At 41.6% G+C, this 26,218-nt stretch overlaps 1 protein-coding gene across 2 annotated transcripts in view; it reads left to right on the top strand.

Moving 5' to 3' along the window:
- Window positions 1–24,562, top strand: part of SLC1A7 (solute carrier family 1 member 7) — a 50,247-nt gene extending 25,685 nt beyond the window's left edge. The window contains exons 4-11 of one of the 2 annotated variants that reach the window (XM_084528441.1): window positions 2,698–2,740; window positions 3,320–3,539; window positions 6,051–6,150; window positions 7,154–7,387; window positions 13,982–14,176; window positions 17,001–17,135; window positions 21,157–21,256; window positions 22,994–24,562. In XM_084528441.1, coding sequence (XP_084384567.1) covers window positions 2,698–2,740; window positions 3,320–3,539; window positions 6,051–6,150; window positions 7,154–7,387; window positions 13,982–14,176; window positions 17,001–17,135; window positions 21,157–21,256; window positions 22,994–23,188 — 1,222 coding nt within the window. In that variant the 3' untranslated portion in view covers window positions 23,189–24,562. Of the gene's footprint in view, window positions 1–2,697; window positions 2,741–3,319; window positions 3,540–6,050; window positions 6,151–7,153; window positions 7,388–13,981; window positions 14,177–17,000; window positions 17,136–21,156; window positions 21,257–22,951 lie in introns of both variants that reach the window. The other variant, XM_084528440.1, reaches the window with a different exon arrangement.
- The last annotated feature ends 1,656 nt before the right edge of the window (window positions 24,563–26,218 follow it).

Here is a 26,218-nt window from a genome sequence, read left to right as displayed (position 1 = left end):
TCATATGTGACATTCACAGTCAGATCTGAGCAGGAGTGCTCAGTGTGATTCTTTCTGTGCTTTCAGCATAATTCACATTCTCACAGCAGGTTACAGCACAATCATCACACTAACACTTTGTACTCCTACAGAACCTTTCTTCTGATCATCTCAAATCATAAAACAAATGTGATTTTATATCAGTGAAGCCTTTAATGATGTCGAAGCAGAATCCCTTTACGAGGCATAATAAGGCAGTAATGAACTTTTCTCTTCCACGCTTCCCTCTCCTGTAAACATCCTCTCCATCTCTCCAGGTCCAGCTCCATCCAGCTGTTCTTCCCTTAGTCCCCAGCCGCAGCCAAGCTCCTGGGGCTCAGGCAGAAGGTTGTGTCTGCATCTGATAGGAAAGTGATGCACAGCTGGCTGTTGTCTGCCTTGATTTGGCTACAGATTTGACACTTGAACCAGGGAATGATCAGCTTTTATGGAAGCTCTGCAGAGATAACTCAGTTGATGGCAGCACAGCAGCACAGCACTGCTTACAGTAAGTGTAGGGAGCGTTGTTCATTGCTGACCACATTGCTGCACAGTGAGTGTCCTAAGCTAAGTCACTGCAATTAAATGACAGCGTGTACACAGGGACTGAATTAATTTAACTAAACCTTGCAAATTAAGCTTTATGACAGGTTGCTTACATGGCTGCTGTCTTCTCATGTCTTTATAGAGCACAGGCATCATCACGCCTGGGGCTCTTAAGCAGGACTGGTAAAATGGAAGAAGACATTGGCAGTGTACAACACAGCCAGGAGGTGCTGTGGTTCCTCAGTGATGCCAGGCAGCACATCAGGCTGCAAGGGACAGGTCATCTCAGCTGCTTTCCCTTCACCGAGGAGAGAAAGGGCCAGGAGAGTTAAAAAAAGAGCATCTGAAGTGCTGTGCATCAACCTCTTAGCCTGCTGATAGGAACCTGCCTGTGTAACACTAAAGTTTGCCCTACAGCAACAGCCTTACCAAAATGTCAAATTATTTGTTTATGTGGTTTGTCTGCTCTCACACAGCAGGCCAACAAAACAACTCATTTTCAATCTTCTGCTTCAATCATCAGACAGTACTGCTACCCTGCAACTCTTAATTTCTCTCCTTCTGCTTGACCCTGCAAAGGATAATGAATTATCTGTTTGTAGCAATTGCTCTGTCTGAGGATGCCGAAACAGATTCTATCTCTTGTCCATCATAATTTGAGATGCAACCATAATGTCACATTGTTATGACTTAAAAGAGCAATAAAATCATTCTTTCTAAGCCAGTGCTGCACAGGATGCTCTTGCCATGACTCCACTTGCAGCACACAAATGCTGCTGCTGCAAGAGGAAAGCAGATCTGCAAAATGTCTCAGCGTGGCACGCATTTACCCGTGTATGCATACAGCAGTTCTCCTTGCAATGAGAACAGGCTTTCACATATGCTTAAATGATGTCCTGTCTTGAGGCTTGAGTTGGAATTTCAATAAAAAGTCCTTTGGTCAGAGACTTCGGGATAATTCAGAAATTATTCTCTTTGCATAAATTTGTGTATATGAAAGCACAGAATTGGGTCACGGGGTGCCACTGTCTTCTCCCTCTAGCTTCAGGAGCTTTGTGCTGAAAACAAGTCAGTTCTGTTAGGTCCTATTTGAGTGATCAGACAAACCTTAATTCCTAAACGCTACCTGGAAACATGACTTTTTAGCTTTTTTGCCCTACTGCACTATGATTCCTCTTTGAAGCCTGTAGAGGGTGTGCTCTCCATTTCAAATTAGGACTGAATGTCTTTCTACAAGGTAATAATCTAGCTCAGACACAAGTTACAAATGAGCTCCAGATACTATTGGGTGAAATGTCATGGCCTGAGATACAATGAAAGTCAGAAAAGGTAATAACAAGAGTCCCTTTTGGAATTAAAAATCTATTAAGCTCACTGCAAATCTCAGTGTATGGTTATTGTTTTCCATTGTAGCTCGGCTGTGAGCAAAGAGGAAGCTGTTTGCCTCATGTCAATCTCCTCTTCTGAAGCCTCAGAACCATGTTAAAACAGACTGTACAGCTGTAGTCCCGATTCTTTTCATCAGGGATCAGATCCTCTGTTTGGAAAGCAAACTGTTCTTGACCAAAGCTCTACAAAGTCTACATCACTGATGATTATAGTGATGAAGGTGTATAAGGACATGCTGCAGAATGTAGTTCATAAGTCATCTCAAGGCAGTGACCAGCAGTCCCAAAGCAGATTACAGCACCCAGGTATCCCAGGAATATGTCCCTAAACTCTGACTCCGTCTTGAACAGCTCATTATCCAAATATGCAAGACAAAATACAGAATAAAGAAATATTTGTCTCCACAGTTAGCAGACAGCGAAGGGAATGACAGCAATGATGTTGTCCCAATTATGACAGTGGCAGAGCCAGAAAGTGAAACTAGAGCTCCTGGGTCTCACTGTCTCAGTCCAGGTATTTCAAAGGGAGTCCCCAGACTTTCATTCTGAGGACCCGTCCCTCTGCTGTGCTTTGCTGAGTGAGTTACAACGGTATGGCAGGAGGGGGAGAGCGGCAGCCTTCCGCACCCATTCAGCCCTTGCTCTTTAGGAGGGTAAATAAGTAGTACATTGTGCTAGGCCTGAGGCCCAGGGAACAGAAATTGCCTGCAGTCCCATAGAAATGATTTTATTTGTTCATTTCTAGGAACATGTTTCCAGCCAACCTTGTTGAGGCCACATTCAAGCAGGTAAGTGGTTACAGTTCTGTTACCACTGAAGAGATGAGCCAACGTCATAGAAAGATGTAGATGTATCTTTGTAAAGCAGAACCCAGGTACAGACGCTGTGTTATGTCACATCCTATTAGTACCTTGAGCATTTAGGAATTCACGAGTATGTTTCCATTATCCTTAGCAGCCTACAACTAGTAGGTCAAAGTTATTTTAATAGTCCAGAAAGGTAAAGGGAACCTGCCTCCCACCTGGAGCAAAGCTGTGGCATGGGTCAGGCAATGGCTGTGCTCTTTTGCCATTTATTTATCAAAAGAAACCTTTAGGATTTTACATTTCTGTTAGAGCATAGCGTTCCAAGCTTTATTCTTTATGAGATACCATGTAAACAGCAATTTTATAAGCCTCAAACTCTTTTGAGATTCAAAAAATTCAACTTTTCTTACAGATTTTAGCAGCATAGGGACAGGAGCTGTCTTTCTTTTCATGCTTGTCCCTCTCACATGCAGCCTTATTTAACAAAGCACTTCGGAGGTCTCATTTAACTGTTAGTTCCTGCTGGGATATTATAATAAAAAATACTTTGTTTTCTTTCAGTATCGCACCAAGAGCATTCCCATCATTAAATCTAACAAAGCATCATCTGAAAGCACCACTCGTCGCATTATAATATATGGAGTCCAGGATGAGAATGGATCCAACGTCCAGAATTTTGCCTTGGACATCACTCCCCCACCTGAAGTGATTTACAAATCAGAACCAGGCACTAGTGACGGCATGAATGTGCTAGGGATTGTGATATTCTCTGCAACAATGGGTAGGTTTCAGACATGTTTGGGTTGCAATAGTCCAGGTAGCCATTAAGGGAAAAAGATATGGGGTTGGTTGTTCTGTTTCTTGAATAAGAATAACCTGCTCCCAGACCAGGTCCTCCATTAAAGCTCCCCCCACCAAGCAGGAAACAGTTTTTGCCCTGGAATCTGCCCCGTTTGCTGTTCTTATCCACTCTTAATTGCATTTTATCACATTATTAGTGTGGAATATAACCGTCACCTATGTTAAAGCACAGTTCAGATTATAAACCTCGGAGATAAGATGGATAAGTGAGTTACAGTGTCTTATCAGTTTAAACCCATGGATTCTCTCTTTGATTGAAACTTCATGATTTTATTTTTTTTCATCATGCAATGGTAATAGTAATATACCATCCAGTAGTTTATCTCAGTGGACTCTAAGAGCTTATGTTTAGATAATTTATTCAGTTTCATTTGCCGGAGGAACTCATTGGTCCCATGTTACGATGTCTGTTATATTATGCTTGTGGATTTGGAAGAGGGAATTTAACCACTCCCTGAGATGTGCCTTAGTTAATGATGACAAAGGTAAGGTACTGATGATTAATACAAGAAAATGCTGATGAAATTTTCTTTATCTCAATTTCTTCTTGGAAGTTAATTTGGTCAGTGGAGGTAGTTCCATAAAACATCTTTGCCTACGTTTATTATATTATGGTTCATACCAGCAGAAGGGGTCAAAAATCAAGTCTGGAATTAGCAGATTTGTCTCTCAGTTTCTCCAGTATGTGGTATTCCATATGCATCACTGCTGGAAATTGGCTGCCCCTCAGTTTGTAATATTTTATAGTTGATTCCCAAAGTACAATGTCACAGCAACCAATATTCCAGCCAAAATGGATATGCATGAATTAATTACATGTGCTCATTAGGATCAAGGACGACTTTATACTTCTGAAAACCACTCACTGTCTTCCCAGAACTGAATGTATTACTGTTACCATGCCCCTCACTCCTGCTGGCCCAGGGATCAAGAGATGGAAGCTGAGAGCCAGTTTCCTCCCGGCTGACACACAGAAAACGTTCTGCCGGTGCTGCCACGTACACGACAGCCCTGGCTGCGGGGCCAGCTGCGACTGCAGTAGCTGCACACAAACCTGAGACACTAAGTGCTTAAACGTGTCGGATCCTGGTGGCAATTTCAGATTGTCATTCCGAACAAAGGATGCAGCCAAGCATTTATCAATGCCTTCAGCTTTCTGCAGCTCTCCCCATCCAAAAAGGAAGGAGTGGAACAGCAGACATGGCTTGAATCTCTCGGAAAGAAGGGCATCCTTCTGAGGTTTTTATTTACAGCAAAAAAATGTACAAAGGCCTTGGTGCTTGGTAACAGTTCTGCTCATTTTGGCTCTTTTTTTATTTGCACAAAGGTCTTTTTACACCATTTTGGCATAGAAAAATGGCATTAGGGTGGTATGAACTAGATGATCTTTAATGTCCTTTCCAACCCAAACCACTCTAGTATTCTCTGAGTTCTTATTATAATTTCATTAAGACCCTTGAACAGCATCAGACTAGGATAAAGGGACTTCAGAACAACAGACTCAAGCCAACTGACTTCTTCTTTTCCTGAAGCAGGAGGTGAATTTCTTAGTAACCTCAGTACAAGAGTAAATCCTGTGCATGAATGACTGGACTTCTTCGCCAGGCATGCATAAAAATGGGGTGCCTCTGGCAGGAACAGTGTGAGGCAGAGAGGACGAAGGAAAAGCCCTGATGCTAGGCTCAGCTGTGATGAGCTATACTGCCTCAACTCAGAGTGTGCAGGAATTTCTGTTAGATATTATGACAAGTGGATAACAGTTGAAACATCTGATCTTTTTCTTGGAGGAGCACACATTGTTTATGCACTGCAAGGAAAATGTTTGCACTGAAATGGAGTCTGCTTCACCAGGGACGCACAGCAGAGACTCCAGTCCTGCCCACTCCCCTGCTTGACCCCAGCAATAGCCACATGCTTAGATAGGACAGTGTTTTAAAGGTCAATTTTTAGCTATTCCTGTAAAATAAAAGTGACGGTGTTTCTTTTTTTTTTTTTTTTTGGCACTGTACAGAATTAGAAGCCAAGACTCATGTAAAACTGCCACTGACCAGGCAACAAGAGCTGAACTATATTTAACACCCTGCTAGCAAAGATAACCACCATGCTTATTAAGAGCGGTGTTTTCCAGTGCAAAAATCACAGCTTAGATAAATATTGCCAGATTAACAGAGTGGTAAAACAATGGCTATTTATAGGCATTATTGGAAGCTAACACTGTCTAGAGAATATAGGGTTGGATGACACATCCCAAAGCTGTATTCTTTTCATTTCTGAGCACTGTCTATTCCTACAGCACGAAGATCTACATTCATCCAGCCACCTCCCATTTACTTCACTTTCAGTCATAGCAGGGAGTGAAAGCACTGAGTGAAAGCACTGGCGATTTGCACAAAGCACGCGAGAATTTAAACCCAAATGCCTATGTTTGCAGGTATAATGTTGGGAAGGATGGGAAACAGTGGTGTTCCTTTGGTCAGCTTTTGCCAGTGTTTAAATGAATCTGTCATGAAGATAGTAGCAGTTGCTGTTTGGTAAGTAACAGTTTCTGTAAGAAAATATATATTTTTTAAACAGTAAAGAAAATTTTGAGAGGATACACAGACATAGCAGAAACTTATTTCCAGGGAAATAATGAGGGTGAACAATCCTTAGTTTTGTGGGGCCCCACAATCTGAAGGAAGACATAGAGGCATACATCCTGTCCCTAGCTTGTTCTGTCATTCTAGCAGAGGCACCCTGTGTATCACTCCCAAATAATGAAGCCCAGTACAGCTGTGTGTGTGTACTGTACACGCTGAGGGATTATAATGCATCCAGCCCACACAAGGGAGTGTGATGAGCTCCTCGGGCTGGTACTGCCGTACCTTACAGCACTGCTCCACTACAAATCCTAGCCTGGTTTCAGCTTGCTCAAGCTAATGAGCCCTCAGGAGAGGACTGGGCTCCTGCGCTGACCTGAGGGTACTGCAGTCAGTGCAGTTACTGCTAGCTTGGCTGTATCTGAACACCACAGTTCAGAAACTAGGTAGTCCTCTGCCCTGAATCAAACTCCCATGCAGTCCAAGAGCATGTCTAATGCATATTGGTAATTCTCTGATGTCTTCCAAAGGCCACATAAACATTTACTTAACAGCTTCCAACTAAAATCCCTGAACAATCACATCAGCACAAGCACATGAGCAGAGCTTGGGATTCATTCCCCTGCTGCCAAGGAAATGACCTGCTTTAAGCTACAAAGTCAGAGCCTGCTTCTGAAGCAAAACATTTTAAATTAATTCCTGATCAGCACCATAACCTCAGCGGTGCTGAGGGGTACCCCACACAAAGGGGTGTTCAGCCTGGCACTTTGGGCACGCTCCTTAAGTGTGAGACAGGGGCTTAACCCACCTGGTCTGACCAAAAAAAGAGCCCAACCGTGCTGCTTCTGGGCAGGCTGCTTCTGCTGCACTGCTAGTGGGGGTACAGGAGTCTGCCATCGCACGCTGCTTGGTGGAAGTGAACGATCTCCTAGTAATGACTGTCCTTTTTGCTCAGGTACTTTCCCTTTGGAATTGTGTTCCTTATTGCGGGCAAAATCTTAGAAATGGACGACCCCTCGGCCATTGGGAAAAAGCTGGGTTTCTATGCCATTACCGTGGTGTGTGGCCTGGTTGTGCACGGGCTGTTCATCCTGCCAATGATGTACTTCTTTATCACCAAGAAGAATCCTATCGTCTTCATCAGAGGGATCCTTCAAGCCTTGCTCATTGCTCTGGCCACCTCCTCCAGGTATCACCCAGTCTCTGGATGTGTCTCTCAACATTTGGAAGCTATGAGCGGGAGCTATTGGAAGTAATGTTTGTTACATTGTTTTGCCTCAGGTTAAAAAATAGTGGACAAAAATGTTTTTTCTTAGAGGACTAAAAATGAAATAAGGGTATTTTTCCATAAACAAAACAACTGTGTTTCTACAAAGTTAATATATATTAAGGGACACGCAGTTTGTCCAGACTGTATTTTTGGCATTAGTTCAGTCGTATGGAAACATTTTACACTTTCAACTCATCTTAGCCTTTGATTTTGGGTACATTAAGAAAAGACTGTGGTTGCAAGCTATTGTCCAGCACTGGGAAAATATTTCGCTGTTCTACTCAAGGAACAATGTTTTTCATCCTTTTTAGGGAGGGTGCCCAATGAGCTTTAACCATAGCTGAACAAAGGTACAGTGACATGGGAAACAGCTTATGGGCTGGTTAGGAAAATGACCACCAACACGGATAAACTTGTGCTTAAAAAGTGCTTGAAAGGGCTGGAATTGGTTTGCATGGAGCACAGACACGAATGACAACTAAAATCACATTTCCATGCTGCTGATGCCAAAGAAAGGCAGTGTCATCGCCTCTGTGGCTGGAGGCTTGTTACTCTGAAATAATGAGAGCAGCTGTACCTGGCGATTTTTATGTAGTAATGAAAGCCACAGCGCAAGTGGAAAATGCCAGGTAAACAGATCTCTTTAGCACATCTTACATATTTATTATTTCTACTCTCAGCTGTAAAGGAAGAGGGCTGAAGAAAGGAAAAGATACCTTTCTTTTATCTCAGCTTGATTTCCATTTTTGCTTTTGCATTTTTAAAGTTATTTTACAGAGAGGCTGGAAAACAAAACTCCTATCCGATTTTTCAATGATGACAGCTAGTGACAAACACCTACCTTTGTCTACTTAATTTAGACTTCAAATTAGTCATTATTACAAAATCACTGATAAATGTTGAACATCTATTTGTAATGAAGTATACACTGACAATATAAAAGGTTTTTATTAAGCCAAAAATATTTATTCTTATTAACAATAATCATTGGGGAGTACTTTGTCTAGCTATACTTAAATGCTGATTTTTGTCTTTTATCTTGCAATAATCTCTGTAATACGTTGAACTCTGACAACTGATACAGCCTTTATGGCAATAGGATTGTATCAGCTTCTTATCCCTTGTGCTTCTAATCTTAGTTTTCCTGGTCACTTCCCAAGCTTCTTGAGGAGGAATTCACGTAACCTCTCATCCTATGGCAGAGTAACCCACTTAGAAATAAAGTGCATTTGCAGTTGGTAGGATTAGAGAAGGAAAAGGCGAGTGTGGCATATGGATAAAAAGTTCTGGGAAATGTTATTTAAATCAAAGGATTTAAATAACTTCTTTTTAATAGTCAAGTAAGGGCTATTATGTAATCAGAGCATATGGCTTTGCATAGTGCTGATAAATAATTATGTGGGGTTTGCATAAATCTCAAACTCTTCTGCAAATTATCTAAGTAAATACATACACGGAGAAGTCATTGTGTAAGTTTCCTGAACTCAGACTAGTTGATGTCATTCACTTTCACTATAATTTACTGCCAAACATTTCTGCTACAAAACATTATCTTGCAATGCGGTAATTACAGTCAACGCTAAAAGAGCAATAATCTCTCTTTCACTGAAGGGACAATGCAAAAGGCAAAACTAAAGTTGCACCAGACCTGTGCCAGACTTGGGAAGGAAAAGAACCTAAAACTTTTGTCCCTGCTCCACTGACCTGATTAGGCTCATAATTTCCTTATGGTTCTAACGAGGTCCAACAAGGTAAATTGGGGCAGCAAGGGCATACGCAGATGGCTCTTTCTCTCATAAATGTACTTGAAGTGGTTAGGGCAGGGGCAGGCAGAGCAGAAGGAATATATGGGAATTAAAAGAAATGAGAGGAGGGAGTGATTATTTCAGTATCATTGGAAGGAACTGGCTTTCCACTATGTTTCTCTTAACAAGGTGTTTTCATGTTTAGTAGTTTCCTCCAAACTGACCTATAAAGAGCAACATACTGTGAGATACAAAGTCAAGAAAAAAATATGTGCTGGGTGGTGTTTTAAATTCTAATTAGGCTTAAATAATTAGGGCAGGCTTTTTTATTAGAACATTAAAAGTTTGTAGCTTGTGATGTCATCACATTCCCACAATCAAGGAAGATGTTAATTTTACACTCAAAGATGTTAGTGTTGGAAAAGACTTGTCAGGTTCACATTTGACACACTTGGCTATCTGCTCTGCTGCTCTAAGAGTTCTGTCTCTAAAGAACCTTTCTCAGTCCTTAAGTTTCTTCTCCATCCCCAGTTCCCTGCAAGCCGAGGTGCCCTCACTCACAGTGGGGTAGGCGCAGGGAATTTGCCTTTCCTGTACACCTGAAGTGGCTTCGACATCCCAGTGCAGACTGCCAGGAGAGGATATTGAGGACACTGAGATAGTGCTCCCTCCCCTTCCACCATGCAAGGAACAGTTGTGTATATGCAGGCCCTGAGCAGCTGTAGTTTGGGAACAGCTCTGGCACCAGCTGGCAGCTCGGCCTGTCGGTGGTCACCAGCAGGACTTGCCACCTGAAGAGATTTAGGACCTTTATGGGCAGAAGCTGATGTGCTACCAAAGCTAAGGTGAGCCCTAGGAAACAGCTCTGAAATTCCAGGTTCGGGGCTTGAACACCGCTGACAAATTTCACTTTTGCCCCTGCTTACCAGTGGGTATATTTTGCAAATCCAACACAGGTCCAACATGGTTGTTAATGTTTTTCTTCTCAAATAGCAGTGTCTTGTCTAGAGATAGCTGAACTTTTCACCTTCATTACACTGAAAGGAATGGATACTGCACATTAACTGAGCATTTGCCAAAAGAACATGCACAAATAATTGGGGCTGGACAGGAGAGCTGCTTCTCCCGACAGTCAGCACATCTGCATGTGGTTAAATAACACTTGCCACAAGGGCATTATATAACACTCATAATGTGGGTATTGGATTTTAAGATCATCTAAGAGGAGAACAAAGAGCTGGTTTTAAGCATACTGACGGTTTCTTGCAGATGTTTCTGTGTCAGTTCATGTCTACATCCAAAGATAGAAAGGAAGGCACAGATCAGTGTCCTGGTGCTCATTCCAGCCAGTCTGCACCTGTGGAAACCTTTCTTTTCAAGCAAAGAGTCACACTGCAAGAGGAAAAAACAGTACCACACACAAACCCCCAGAATGTGACACTAGGGAACCTGAAAGCAACTTAACAGTCATCTCATGGCAATGATTTTCTTGAATGTGCACATTATTTAAACCCACTTCCCATCAGTGAAAGGTTCTGCAATGCATTTTCAGGCTCTGTATCCAGAAATCCCAGTCTCACAGCAGCATTTTGGGCTCACACAGATGTCAACAGAGAGGTAGGAACAGAGAAGAGTTCTTGTATTCCTTTGGTGCATCTGTTTAGGACACAATGATCTCTGTTCATACTACTAGCACCAAGCATGGCACCACCAGGCCACCAGCCCCTGCGCTGTGCACGGCTCAAGTTCACCACATCCAAAAGTTGTGTTCAGCACATGCTGGTATCGCCACCTTGCCCGGCTCTGGGGTGGTCAGGGGTAGCCATGGGTTTTGGACTTGCACATCAACTCTGATCCTGACCTCTCACTGTATTGAAAGAGCAGTATTTGGCTTGCAGACAGATTCCTCTTGTTTTTAGCTTTCCTCATTCCAATGTATGAGGGAATTTTGTTTTTCTAGGTCACCTTTCCATACCATTAATGAATTAAAGCGGTGTCTTCTCTGCGGTACATCCCATCCAAAAGAAGCAATTTTCATCTTCTCTGAAGACAAACAATAAAACACGAGTTTTTCAAGGGTTTTGCTGCTTATGAAACACTAAGGTCTTGGCTATTGCACAGTGTAAATTAAAGGCAGATTTAGCAAAAGGGAGATGAGATCAGTTTGTTGATTTTTTGGAGCAAATATCAAAATGCATTTGAATGATAAGATAAACAGAGCAAGCTGAACAGCTGTTCTTCCACAGTGACTAGCTGTCTTTGTGGCTCACACTACTAAGAGCTTGGCCTGATCCAGCATTAGCTTATGTTCAGTCTCTCCAGCTGCAGCATTTTATCCCAAACAAAATTGAGATAAGACTCTAAAAATGTATTTTTAATTGTTAAAGTTAGCGCTAGGAGAAGATACCTCTCCTCTTAGCTGAAAGCTTTAGAAAAGTTTTTAAAAGACTTAGCAGATTAAGATCAGTGAAACAGGTTCCCAAAAGGGAAATCAGGGATGTAAAGTAACGGTCTTATAAGAAAAAAATTTAAAAAGTCTGATTGTTTCAATCCAGAGGAACAAAACTGAGTTCTAACACTGCATGTTGTAATAGCTGGACTTATTTGTGCAAGAGCATATGCATAAAGCACATAGAAACAAATTTTGTGTAAACTTAAAATAATACATCTAGGTCAAAAATTATGTTTCTCGCCTGAGGAGTAAGTTTGGGAGTGTCCTTCAGTAGGAATAGTCAGGACAGATGCTCTGCCAGCTCTAAGATGTGGTGTCATAAACTTGATTGAGACTGCATGGAATACTTGTCTGTGCTAGGAAGACACTAGCATTTGTAACCTGGAAATGCACTTCCTTTAAATATCTTGCACAAAGTTTTTCATCATCATTGTACTTACATTCTGTCCACGTTTTTTATGGTAATAATGAAACACAAAGCCAACATCTGGTGATGTGCCCTAGAAATTTTACTTCTAACAGCACACAAAATTAAAAGAATTACCTGTCTCTCCATGAGATAATGCACAAGTCTGAAAGTTGAATTTTTGCAAAAACGGTGTCATACATTCAGCTTGTAGCAGTGGAAACAGATACAGAATTTGCTGGTTGTGCCATTGGTATTATGGGATATTTTTCACAATCTTTTCCACATCTCCACCGAATCAGATGTCCATTAAAATCTGCATGTTTCACAGCTCAGATCTCTGCGCTTAGAACTTGGAGGCGTTTAGGTTTAAAATTCTGCTGTGTCAAAGGGTGGAAAAGGACTTGGAGGATTAATTTTTCTCTTATTTTTCCCACAAAGAAAATTAGACAGGTTTTTGTTACAGAAAAGGCAAATGGCCAAGGTAAGACTGTTTTTAAAAACAAATAACCTTCTACAATTGCAGCAACTGCAGGGAAGGGACATGGTGAGTCCTAGGTTTACTAATTGCTTCCTGGCAATGCCGACAGCTGTAAGAACATCTGCAAGTGTTACTGGGGTGGTCTGCTCCAGTTACAGCTCCACCAGGATTTTCTATTCTCTATTACCTGTGAGCCCTCGTCTCACCCTTTTATTTTATGAACAGTTTATGGCAAACAACACATAGAGAATTTCAGTCATTCCCAAATGAATGTGTAAAAACTGACAAGCATGCCCGAGAGAGAAGTGACATCTAGTGTGTAGTTGGGGGGTTCTGCTTTGCTCCGTTTGGTTTTCAAAGTAAATATTCATTAAATATTAGGACTGGCAGAATGAAAAATTTGAACATAACCCAGTTGCCAGAGGAAATCAGATTTTTCTTTCCTTATTTACACATCTAGTGAATTACTTCTGCCCAGATTTGTGTGGTAGTGAGCATCTAGTAAATCATTCACCAGTCAGACATAACGTTATAAAAACCAGAGATATTGTAATGAACACATCCTCTCATAGACCTCTCTTGTTCCTTTCGCACTTCTCTTGCAGGAAGCTACTTTTCCTTTCCAAACACTAACTGTGCCTTGCCTCAAAAAACAGCTTGCACAAATACAAATTGACAGCTCCTACTCATGGAAACTTTTTGCTAATACATTCCTGAAACTTTGGGGTTATATCAGGGCTTTCAGAACCTCTCAGATGAAACGTAATTAATGGAGAAAGAATTTATCAATCAATTTTTTTTTTATTTTTTTTTTCCGTTAAGAAGAGATAATGTCCATTATAAGAGATCAGAGGTGTGTTGCTGATGTGAGGTGCACAACACAGTGACTGAACAATCTGGACTGCCCAAACTAGTGAAAAGACACCTTAATTTCACTGCTGGGGGCATGTAGCTCACAAGAGAACAGCAAATTAAAGACCTCAGTATCATGATACCAATATTTGTCCAATAATTACTTACCTCTTTAAAGAGGTAACTCTGGAATAGTTTCAGAGATTGCTATTTTACATCTATTTCAATAGTCTCCAATACTTAGCAATACATTAAGATCAGTATCACAACAAGGAAAAAATTTTGTCCCTTCCTTGTAATTGACAAAGCTTTAAAAAATACCCCCTCACTCACGTGATTGCAATTGAGCTGCTCATGACATACTAATGAATGTGACACTGAATGGTAAAAGGCAGAATGCTACAAAAATAAAAAGCTGAAGAAATATAAAGACAAATATGTTTGAGTACGTTACTACCTAAAAATGCATGCGTCTTATTGAAAACAAGGAAATTTACGACCTGATAACATTTAATAATATTTCTGTTCTCGAGAAATAAAAGTAACTCAATGTGTGCTTCCCTCCGCTGTTTTGCAGTTCAGCCACGCTGCCTATCACGTTCAAGTGCTTGCTGGAGAACAACCACGTGGACAGGAGGATTGCCAGGTTTGTGCTGCCTGTGGGAGCCACCATCAACATGGACGGGACCGCGCTCTACGAGGCGGTGGCTGCAATCTTTATTGCACAAGTCAACAACTATGAGCTGGACTTCGGGCAGATTATTACTATCAGGTATAAACCACAAACTCCACATGCCCAGAGTTGCTTGTCTTGCTGTGTGATTCTCGTATCGTGCAATGTTCAGAACAAAATTCATCTTTGCAGTTATCAAAGCACCTATTTCTCATAGGATGGTAATTTTTTAAGTAGTGCAAAGATCAAGGACAGTAAAAAGGGAAATTGTATCAGTTCCATCAAATAGAATTATGGGGACACCACCAAAAAAAGGGTTTCTGTTTGAGAATAACTGTCTAATTTTTACTTTTAGGCACAGCCTTGATCATTTACTAGAATTTGAACATTTTACAATTATTGTTGGTGTTGAAAAAATTATTTTAAATTTCAGTTGTTTTCAACTTCAACTCTAGTTCGTCTCTTCACATGAGAGGAAAATGTTAAAAGCTAAAGGTCCTACATCAGATAGAGGGTACAGTGGGTGTTAGGAAGCTCAGGCCTTGAAGGGAAGGAAGTAAGATGCTACTGTCAGGGCAGGTTTCCATCAAGATGTCCTAGCTCTCAGGTATTTTTTAGATATCTTCTCTGCTTCTTGTTAAAGCAGAAACCATCATAAATAACCACGCTCTCAGTGGTAGAGTGTGCTGTAGCTGCATACTCTGTCCTTGAAAGGTCTGTAATGGATCCAAGAGAGCAGAAGATCCAGCTGAACAATTACTGCCAGAATAACTCCAGTGGCTGCCAAAGAATGCCTCAGGGACTGAGACCTGCAGGTTTCCAGCAGAGAACAAATGATTAGAAAAACATTCTTCATAGTCAGAGCCTTGTGCAACATACTTGAGATCTGCTTACCTACCCACCCAGTGACCTCAGCACTGCCCCATTTACTCTGCTGGGCCTTGCCCATCTTCTGCTGGACTTGAAGAGCTTCATGACAAGAGGAGAGTCCTACAACTAACCCCAGATGACAGCTGAGGTTTGCCAATGGACATTATTTGTTTATTTTCACTGTCCATATTAAGTGCTAGTGCGTAAGAACCAGAGAGAAGTAAAGACAGTAGAAGGAATTTACAAATTAAAATTAGAAAAATCCAAGAAAGGAAAAGAAATAAAAAGACTGGTTTGTAAAAGAAAGGAAAATAGGAATTCACAGTGGATCCAGTACCTAAACATCTGGATGTCTGAAGGCCAATTATAACTGTATTGTATGGACCAAACCTGCCCTAGATCTTGATACTCTAGGAACTGGAGAGTTGAAATTCAAATATTCATGAGTCACAGAATATCTTTTGCTGGAGAGGAAAAATGTTAGAAAAAATAATCAGCCTACTTGGTTGATAGTTTGTAAAATAAATGTTGACAGTTTATATCAATGTGATTATGCAAACCAAGATGTAGCAGAAGAAGAAAGTAAATATTCCCATCAAGTGAGACTATTACAGGAAGAAACATCTACATTGAGGACAAAATGCAGTGGAGCAGCAGATGAGCTTGTCTGTATAACGTTAGTTAAACATTCCTATTTTGCTCCTAATAAAGTCATGAGACTTTCTAGCCTGAACTGACCTGGGAGGCAGAAGCAGATCTAATGAGCTAGCCAGTTTAGAGCACTGACTGGAGAATCTTTTAATATTCATTATACTTAACTCTTATTCAACTATTAAGCTTCTGTCCCTTCCTTCCTATCTATATTCTGCCTACTAAAATGCTATTAGGATGCTATACAAGCTATTTTTTTTTCAAAAATCAGTCTTAAATCTTTCTCTTCCCCCACCACACCCCCACACAGATGTATTTTTTTATTGCTGGAAAGGGCTCTAGTTATAAATACCTTTGCTGCTCTACTGGTACGCTGTGCAGCTGTGAGCAAGATACTGGCTATCTCAGTGTCTTGGTTTCCATATGGGTGAATACTGTTACCGTCATTTTCCTTCAAAGGAGGCTGATGAAACTGAACTGCTTGCCAAAAGCTCTGAAATGCTGGATGAATGAATGCCATGGATTATCAGTGTATATGCTTTATGTCATCCTTTTACTATAGTCAACATTCATCTCTTGTCTTTCTGCTGGATGGCCTAGCTCTTGCAAGCAGTCAGAGAGGAGGAAGTGAATATATACAGTCACTTTTGCTCCTGGAAAAAGGAATGAAATCCCTCCCCTAAAAATAGCATTATGAAGAAAATCTTAAGCCTGCCAGGTCCACTCTTGCCCTGGTCTCCCATTCATTTCTGCTTGCCTGGCTGAAAAAATGGTGTGAAGGTCAAGTAAAAATACTTTCCAGAAACTGAAGAGGTACAGTCACATTTATGCTCACTTCATATTTAGTTCCAAGTACGCCAAGCCATGTGCAAGAGCTTCACCCTTGGCCCAGCCTCTCACCCCTTGGCCAAGCCTCTTTGGGACGGATTGACATGAAAGGCCCGAGCTGCAGCCAGCGCGGATTTGCCTGGCACAGGAGCTGTGGGTGATGACTCAGAGAAGTGTGCTGGGAGCTCTGCTGCCAGGGGTGAAGCCGCGAGCGGGGCGCTGGCAGGCGCAGGGCACACAGCGCTGCTGAGGCTGCGCGGTGCCGTGACCCGCGAGGAGCTGGCATAGAGCAGCCCACAGCCTGACCCCTATTCCTCCTCATTTGTGAGTTTATGAGATAAAACAGAACCTCCTCAGCACAGCCAAGGCTGCAAAGGTAGAGGGTTAGAATTTAGCCCTGGGCAGGCCATTTGGCCAATTCTTGCTCTCCAAACTGGCTCCTACCCACCAAACACTGGCACTTCTGTGAAGTATAAGAAGGACTCTAGTTTAGGAAATCAGTAGAAACATGGCTTAGTTTCTTGCAGAGCAACCCATCACTAGTAAAGCTTACTCCTTTCTCTCTTTCTTCAAGTATCACAGCAACAGCCGCCAGCATAGGAGCTGCCGGTATCCCACAGGCCGGCCTGGTGACAATGGTCATCGTTCTGACCTCGGTCGGGCTCCCGACGGACGACATCACGTTGATCATTGCCGTCGACTGGGCGCTGTAAGTAAGGTTCAGCTTTCCAGGTGGCCAGGGTGGCAACTGCTAAAAAGGGTGATGGACTCCAGGGGTATATTAACATGAACGTGCAAAAAAGGCATGGGGAGTAACTGTTTTGGTTGAAACAATGCTAATGTGGTCTCAGGTGAAAGACTGCTGCAGTGAACATCAGACTTTAAAAAGACATAGACAAAGCTTTAAGGTCAGGCCAGACAAATGTCCACCAGGTGCAGCTCTGGCCTTGGACAAGGACTAGAGGCTGGCATTCCTCAGAAACGTGGTTTGCCTGCACTCTGCTTCTCAGCCCCCTGGCACTTCAAGGACATACCCTCCACGTAGTGACACTCACTGCCAAAAGGCCTGAGCCAGTGCTACAGCAAGCAGGTACGCCCGTAGTCCCACACACAGGCCTTGCAAGGCACTACGCTGGGACTAACGACAGCATCCTTTTAGCAGGGATCCTGAGGCAGTTATGCTCTCTCTAGTTTCAGTGCCAACTAGCCTTCAGCAGCAAATATAGCCCCTTCATGGAGCCCGTTGTGCAAGCACAGCCCTTCTGTAGAGAAGTTGCTTTGCAGGATCCCCAGCCACTGAGACTTTCACAGCAGAAGCAGAGGCTAAAACTTAACACACAGACTAGAAGGGAGTCCTGCTACCCAGGAAAAGAAATAGCTTAAAAATTCCTAAGTAGTGGTTTATTTGGACTCTTATCTTGTTGTGTAAATGTCCATAAAACAATCAAACTACTTTGAATAGTCTAGGAAGATGAATTGTAAAATACTGGTCCCCAGCTCATTAGCATTTCCAATAATTACATAACTAGCGTACATATCCACAAAGAAACAGTCCTTTCTTTTTTTTTTTAATTTAATCTATATAAAATGTATCTCCATTACCAATCTTAATGCAGTAGAGCTTAATTGAATCAGGGTTCTGGATAAAAATTAAAAGTTGATTCCATTCCGTTGCCAATTTGGTTCAGCTTTAAGTCTCTGAGTTTTCCTGCAAAGAACTTTGAGAAGGAATTCTTTACTTTCCTGTTCAGTGTAACAGAATATTACTACTATTAATAGGAGTCATGAGAGTTGTGTTGTATGCATATTCTAAGAAGTATTTTATTTTACAAATACCAGGAATATTCTTATGTGAGTGATAGCTAACATCTGCTGTAAGCACCCAAACTTGGGAATGGCAGTGCAGATTTTAATAAAGCAGCTTTTCTAATGCTAGTCACTGAAGCTCCATAGCTATAGAAGCACAACAAAAGTCAAAGTATTTGAAGCTGTATTACAAAAACCTTTTCCCTCTATATTGCTCAGTTTTCACCCAACTCTTGCAACATCAACATTTCATTGTTTTTCCAGTAAGTCTTCCAGCGTATATGGGAATTATGTTTCTTTTTGTTTAACAAAACATTTCAAAACAGCAGACAAAAACTGTAGTTCCAGATGGTATTAAAAAGTGAGCAAGGAACAGACTCAATTTTCTGTCTTTTTTAGATGACCTTTCATGTAAAAAGTATATTTCAGTATTTCAGCACTTGGTTTCAAGAGCCTGCAGATGCAAAGTGTCAACGTGGTTGACATGATGAATATTTTCAATATTAGTTTTGGAAGTACTGGAGTATGAAGAATGCTTAACGAAGGCTGATTAGATGAGCTCACAAGACTGAAATACCCATTACAATGCATTGCAGGTATTGCAACTCACTTATGTAGCCATAACATGTATGTGAACTTCATACCTTTAGCTAGTGCCTGGAGACAAAAGAAGAAAATTAAAATGTTTATCAGCTAATTTATGAAACACTAGGTAAACGTTTTGCATCTTTAATTATAATAACCTATAAAGCTAAAATACCACTGCAACACAGTGCAAGAAATGTCACTAGGTGCTGGTTGGCCTCTTAGTGGAGAAATGCCAGTGTTGTGTGGTGTGGTTCTACTCATATGTTGTGCTGACACCTGCGTGCACACAGGAACATGGAGCAGAACACGTCCAACACTGTGCCAGGCAACCCATTTGCTTAAGAGTTTCAGTATGGTGCAGAAAACTTCTGCCTTCAGAACAGATCCGAATCAGAGCCCAAAACAGAGTGCAAACTCAGTGCAAACTCATGAGCTCTGCTCATCCAGCTTCTTCACCACAGCTCCTTGCACAGTCCAAAACTAACAATCCAAAACAGCTTTCCAAGAATCAAAATCAGATGATCAACCAAGGGAAAAAAAAAAAAAAAAAAAAAAAAAAAGGGATATGTAACAGGAACACCTATCCAGTTTGTGCCATTACAAGTATTTTTCCCTGCCTAACACATTCTTGTGGGAATTTTCCTCCAGGGCAAAACCCAAACACAGAACAACAGGTATCAGAAAAATAGATTCAGCATACAAGTCAAGGACTGGGATCAACAAATGTATTTAGGTATAGGCTGCAGAGTATTAGTGATGAAGATACTTGCAATTGCATGTACAGTTTGGGTAATTGCCCAGGCAAATAACATTTCATGCAGGAACTGTTCCTGTTAATTAGGCAAGCAACTGCATAAACATTTGCATGCATTGATTACATGCTGAAAGTGTACAGAGAAAAAAAAAATCAGAGCACAGCTTCAATTTTTTTCTATATTAAGAAGCAGGATCAGAAATCTGGGCACTGTTGATATTGGACGGTCACTAACCTTAATAAGCCAAACATCTGGAGATTTCTGAGCCTCTGTGTTATAACCCACATTTATAAATTAAGTTACCAATATGACAGCTTTCAGATGTGTATGTTTTTCTTGGAAATTATGCGATATATTTCAGACTTAAAAGCTATATCATCTATTTGAACTCCCATCAGTTTTAACTAATAGATTCCAAGCAGCTTCAAGTGTAGCACTTGTCTATGGCAACCACTTACTCTTGTGTTTTTACAGTCAATATTTTTATAGATTTATTTTTGAGATGGTGGTGGGTAAAAGATGTAAAATGGGGAAAAACTGATCACTTAAATACCTAAATGAAAAATAGTGAAACTGTATATATATATGCAATATTGTCAAATATATAAAGTTGGATTGGAAAAAAAGGTAACTGAAAATGAAGGATCTTTAAAAGCCAGAGGTGCCATAGCCACCATAGCTTTTTCAGAAATTAACAGAATTTAAGTATCATAGAGTCACACAATCATCTAGCTTGGAAGAGACCTCCAAGATCACTTAGTCCAACCTCTGACCTAACACTAACCAGTCCTCCACTAAACCATATCAGTAAGCTCTACATCTAAATGTCTTTTAAAGACCTCCAGGGATGGTGACTCAACCACTTCCCTGGGAAGCCCATTTCAATGCCTAAAAAACCTCTTGGTACAGAAGTTTTTCCCAATATCCAACCTAAACCTCCCCTGGCGCAACTTTAGCCCGTTCCCCCTTGTATTGTCACCAGGCACGTGGGAGAATAGACCAACCCCCACCTCGCTACAGCCTCCTTTAAGGTATCTATAGAGTGCAATAAGGTCACCCCTGGTCAGTGCCTGCCTAGTTTGTGAGTAGTTATTTAGCAATCTTCTTTTAATTGTGTTGTGCAAATTCTACCAATACACTAATCTTCTTGCTGAGAAAATTTCTTGAGATTGCAGGACTGAGCCCCTGATACCTACCAGAAGGTACTGGTTGTACTGGCTGCCCTTTATGTTTATTGAGTCCGGGCACAAGCCTCCAAATGAGGCCGTAACACTGGAGCTTAACATAAAAATACAGACACAGATGCAATCTTTATCCGCTGTGTTAAACCTTTCTAGTGCTGAATCAATGTGCATGCATCGGAAGGCAACAGCTGCCCTGGTTACCTCAGCTACAAATTAACGTGTGGCAGCACAGCGCACTAAGCTCAGAAACAACTGGAACACCCAGCCGAGCAGCTACGTAACTAAACTTCAAACTTGTTAGCTCGTAAAAACAGCCCAACTGGCAGTCAGCTTTTATGACTGCAGTGCTGAAGGTGTAGGCATGTACCCAGCTGACCATTACCATGTCGTTTGTCAGGGACAGGTTTAGAACGATGATCAACGTCCTGGGAGATGCCCTGGCTGCTGGGATCATGGCCCACATCTGCCGGAAGGAGTTCATCAAGGACGGCGATGAGGTAACAGCACACGAGGCAGGGTGTGCCCGCACAGATCCCACAAGCTCTCAGCTTCCCACGGTTGTTTCATTGAGTTTACAAAAGGTGCTTCAGGCACAGTCCCGGGTGTTTCAAGCCACTGTGTTAGCATAATCTGAAGCCACCATTTCAATAATTTCCATTCTGGACTAACACAAGCACATTGCCCCATTCTAGACTTCAATCTCAGGCAACTTCATGCCTAATACATTGAATACAAGTCCCTTCTTACAACTTTGTTCTCTAGCTCTTAATCCATACATCACACGTGCCTCCCTCCACTCCTGTGCCCTTTTCCTTTTTGCCTTGGCATGCCTCACTCAGTCTGTCCTTCCACCAGGAACACCTTCTCTACTCTTCCTTCAAATCCTCAGCAGAGGAGCTCTGTAATTCCCAAGCCCATCATGCTCAGAGGTGCTCCCCCCCACTGCAGCTACTGGCAGACCTGCCCCAGCTTCTTCCCCAGGGACAGGACAGTTTACACAGAAGGTCCCTCATAGGGACAGGCATCCATATGGCACGTTTCATTTCTGTGTCATTTGTAGTATTCTACTCACCAGCAGAAGTTAAAAACAACAGTACTAACAGCAAACCTTTATTTCTGTTATTATTTCTCCCATTTTACAGTCAGTCTTTCTGGTAAATCCCATTCTCGTGCCTTCCCAGAATATGCATTTAAAATTCCAGCTCTTTCAAGTTTTATAAAGAAAGACAGGTCTTATCCTCAGAGGTGCTTAGCACCTGCAGTAATTACTGATGACAGGATTGGGCCTGTTGTTGGCTGCACACATTGCGTGTTACACAAAAATACAACCTAATGGGAAGGTACCAGCAGCCACAAAGCCAGAAGTGCAGTCTGGCTCCCTGCATAATGCAGGCCCGACAGTTCATGGCTGTATTTAGAACTGTCGGAACTCAAGAAGAGATGTTTCAAGAATATAAAATCCCTCCTAATGGATTATTTAGTCATCTGTGATGAGATTTTTCTTTGCATCATGCTCTGTAATTGCATTAACATATACCATCAGTCTGCCGTAAGTTTTGGCTGCATAATTTGTGAGTTAGTAATGTATACACAAAGCTGTATTTTGTCAGCTGCAAGCCCACCTCTCTGCCAGTATTTATGTCTTATTTTCCCCACCAGAACTTCTGGTTTGATTTAAAGGACGCTTCAATATTTAACTTATGAATCACTCCATAAAATCCTCTTTATTTCATTAGAAATGGGACAAACTAAAAAGACAGGTGTTAGTTCATCAGGTTAGAAGAAAGGCAGGAGGCCACACCGAATGCCTTACTGGTCTGTGTAATTGCACTTCAGAGCAGGCACTGCCCGAAATTCAGCATACTGAGTCCATATCTTTGGAACCCGAAAGTCTAGACTTTATGTACACCACTTCTGTCACTGTATTGATGCAAAGAGGTATCACTGTGGGTAGAAGTTAAATTAAAGTTGTGGTAGAATTTACATTTTTCCATACTTAGAGACTGCATCACTTTGTCCGGATGGTGCAAAGATGCTTTAGTATATATAAGAGACAGGTCCTGGAAGACTGTGGGGGCCTAGATAATCCTGGTGAATGCAAGGCAGACTAGAAGATTTCAAAGTAAAAATTTCCTTCCTGTTGTATCCAGCAAACAGTGGCAGTGTTCCAAATCTTGCTGCTTTTCACATAGGTGCCATTGATCTGTGAAACTAAGCCTATTAACATCCATCAGATTGTGGCTTACCAGCGAAATGGCTGCGTGAAGACCATGAATGAATCTCGTGGACCTGAAACAGTGAAAGGGTTTCAGCACCACATACCTGTACAAGTGGAGCAAGAAGAAAGCCCAGTGGAGAATCACACTAAGAAATCCAACAGTAAAGACCACTGCACTATTGAAATAAATGAACTAGAAACAAACGTGTAACTGCTACACTCAGTGGTATCTCACACCCCAGTGACCTGATACCCAATCTCTACCTCACAGCTGGAAGAGGGACTTTTTGCCTTGAACAGAAAAAAGTGGGCTTATCGCCACTCGGCTTGTCCTGGAGCTAGGAGACCAGCTGTGAACGTCAGGAAAGGCACACAGCCTGCAAGAGACATGGGCTTCGTTAGGTGGAAGATCTTAATACTGAAAAAATATCTAATGGATGACTACTGTTTTATCCTGCAGTCATTTGACTCCAACATAGTATTTGACACTCCCTTGGCTTCTTTTTTTAAAAGTTTCTTTTTTATTTGACCCTGTCTGATTTTTTTAACCAAAGCCTTTTTTTGTGACTCTCAGTAATTATGAGCACTGTATTTGTATATATATATATATATATATTTGCTGTGTGAAAATGTTTCACCAAAACTGCTAAGGATACTAGTTTTGTCTAATATTCATGAAATATAGAATATGTGCTTAGTTTTAGAACAGCGGTAAGAAGATCACACTGATTTCCTGAGCTCAAGATGTGGTGTATGTTACCAAACAACACCTCGAGCAGAGGTGAAGCAAAGCGTGTGATTTTGCAAGAGAGCACATCAAGGTAATTCTGATGGGCAGCCTTCAGGGACAGGCACTCAGGTGTGATATGTAATGCAAACAATCCTAGGTCACTGCAGAGCACAGTTTGCCTTCCAAGTGCCAGATTTATGAACCTTTTTTTAACCTCTCTCTTTGGTAGAGTCAGTTCCATGCACACGCAGTGGCAGAGGCAGCGTGAGCCCCAATCCATGAGCACTGGTGCTAATGTGTCCTCCCCTGTAGTCTGTCGGCTCTTCTACTGTAAATATGTACCCATTTGAAGCTCGAGCTCTTGAACCATGCACTTCATCCTGAGGGCAGATGGAACACCAACTGGAACCTGGTGATGTTGAGTAATATTGGGGTTCTGTGGGGAGTCTGCTGAGGAAACTGGATTGCTATTTTTCATAATTCAGTGGTTGAAATATGTTGAAGGTTTTGCCCTTTCCATAATCTACTGGATCTTTCAGTTCCCATAAAACCTGCTGAGTATGTTTCCAATGTTTGTGATAGAAAACATTTTTAATAAACCTGCCATTTCAAAAACAGGCTGTCTGTGCACTTCTACTATTAGTGACTTATTTCTCTGCCAAAAAGGATAGTGGAAGTGAGGAGACCTTTTCAAAAGTTGGGATTTGATCCAGGGATTGCATACTACTTCATGCCAATACTGTTGACACATTATATTTAGCTACTTATGACATATCAGTTTCAGATAACATGTGCCTGGTATTCTAATATGCTGCTCCCTTTCACGGGGAAAAAAAAAAAAAAAAAAAAAAAAAACAGTCAAAATGGACAATTTCTACACTTGCCAGAAGGAGAAGTGATTCATGCACATGATTAACAGTTTCCCTGTGATGTGCATATTCACCTCTTTTTTAAGGGTTCCTGTTCAGACCATTCTTTTATTATGCTGTCATGAGTTGCCTCTGAAGGCTGTAGCATAGGTAGCTTAAATTTCCAATGGCAAAGCCAGAATGAACAAATGCATTTTATTTGCCTGTAATTCCAGAAGTCCAGGTCCAAGTCCAAGTGATTCTGCTTCCATGCAATAGAGGTCTGACCTTATGACTAGCTTTTCTTTTCTCCATTTCGTAATGGTTTGTGTCAAGAGTCAGCAGCTTCTTATCACATAGGGGAAGATTTGTAGATATCTTAAATGCACTGATACAATTGTTATTGTTGTGCAGACACTTTGCAAGAGGTCTCTTGTCTAATTCCACGAGTCATATAACGTAGTTGCTCTACAGAGTGCCATTAAAATGTACGATTTTGGAGGGCTGAGGCTGCTCCATGGCTCTCTGAAGGGGCAGAAGCCTTAGGCAACAAACATCTGATACTTTGCTCCCTGTACTGCCTCCCCTCCTCTCCCAGCTGTACAGACCCAATTATTTATGAGACCAAACAAATAATCAGATGAGTAGTTTTAATTCAAACCAGTTCACATATGTTTTTAGCGCAGTCCTAACAAACAGTTGTGTCAACACAAGTGAAGGGGTGACACGGGGACAAGAACAAGCATCCAGGGATGAAACAGTGTGAGCTCACGCGGAGAGGGCAGGATCTCTGCACATGACTTTGCCAGCAGAGAACGTAACATAAAGTTTCACCTTCACACGGTCATTTACAGCTACGTGAAGTGATAGTAAAATCCTGCCAGTCATCCAGCATTTTGCAGTCACTGAATAGACACAGATGATGAAGAAAGAGGCTGTGCAGATGCAAGAGTTAAAATAACTAGCTCCGACCTGGAAGGTTTTGGAGGAGTCTGCCCACGCACCATGCCAAGGTACTTGGTGTGCCAAGCAGAAAGTGCTGCCATCCTTAGCACCTTCACACCTTCTTCTCCAGCCACATATAGCTTTTGGCTAACTACAAAGTGCAAACCCTTTTGCCTGCTTGCCTGAGCCAGCTAACCCAGTCTGACACTCTTCGGCTTAGCGATGTCTCAAGAGATCTAAGCCAACACCAGTGCGAAGAAACTATGTGACTTCTACAAGGTGAACTTTGGATGGGATACATCAGCAAAGACCAGAAGGAGCTGGTTGCGCTACACAATTCCTACACAATAATGAAAGCTGCAATTTTGCCCTTTACACTCTATTTGGCAAGTAGGGGATGGGAAGTCTCATGTGTTTGTAGAATCAACAGGCTATTTTAAAATTAGCCTGCATTCAAACCCTATTCATAGACTGTCAAGTTCTGCTTTGCAAATTTGAAATGTGTTATTTTAATGTGTTATATATTAATGTGTTATTGTATATTTTATATTTTATTTTCTTAAAATTTGTGTTTTATACCAATATTTGCCTCCCATTCACCCTAAAAATTGCACCAATCTTAACTCACTGTTATTTTTGGCGAGACACTCTCTCCTGTAGTTTGGAGCCACAGCTTGGTTTCTTGCATTTTGCTTTTACATACTCCTTTTGGGGCGGG

Source organism: Aythya ferina, assembly GCF_964211825.1.
Source record: "Aythya ferina genome assembly, chromosome: 8".
NCBI classification, from domain to species: Eukaryota; Metazoa; Chordata; class Aves; order Anseriformes; family Anatidae; genus Aythya; species Aythya ferina.
The sequence above is the reverse complement of the archived record's forward strand: the minus strand, read 5'-3'. Positions and strand labels throughout refer to the sequence as shown.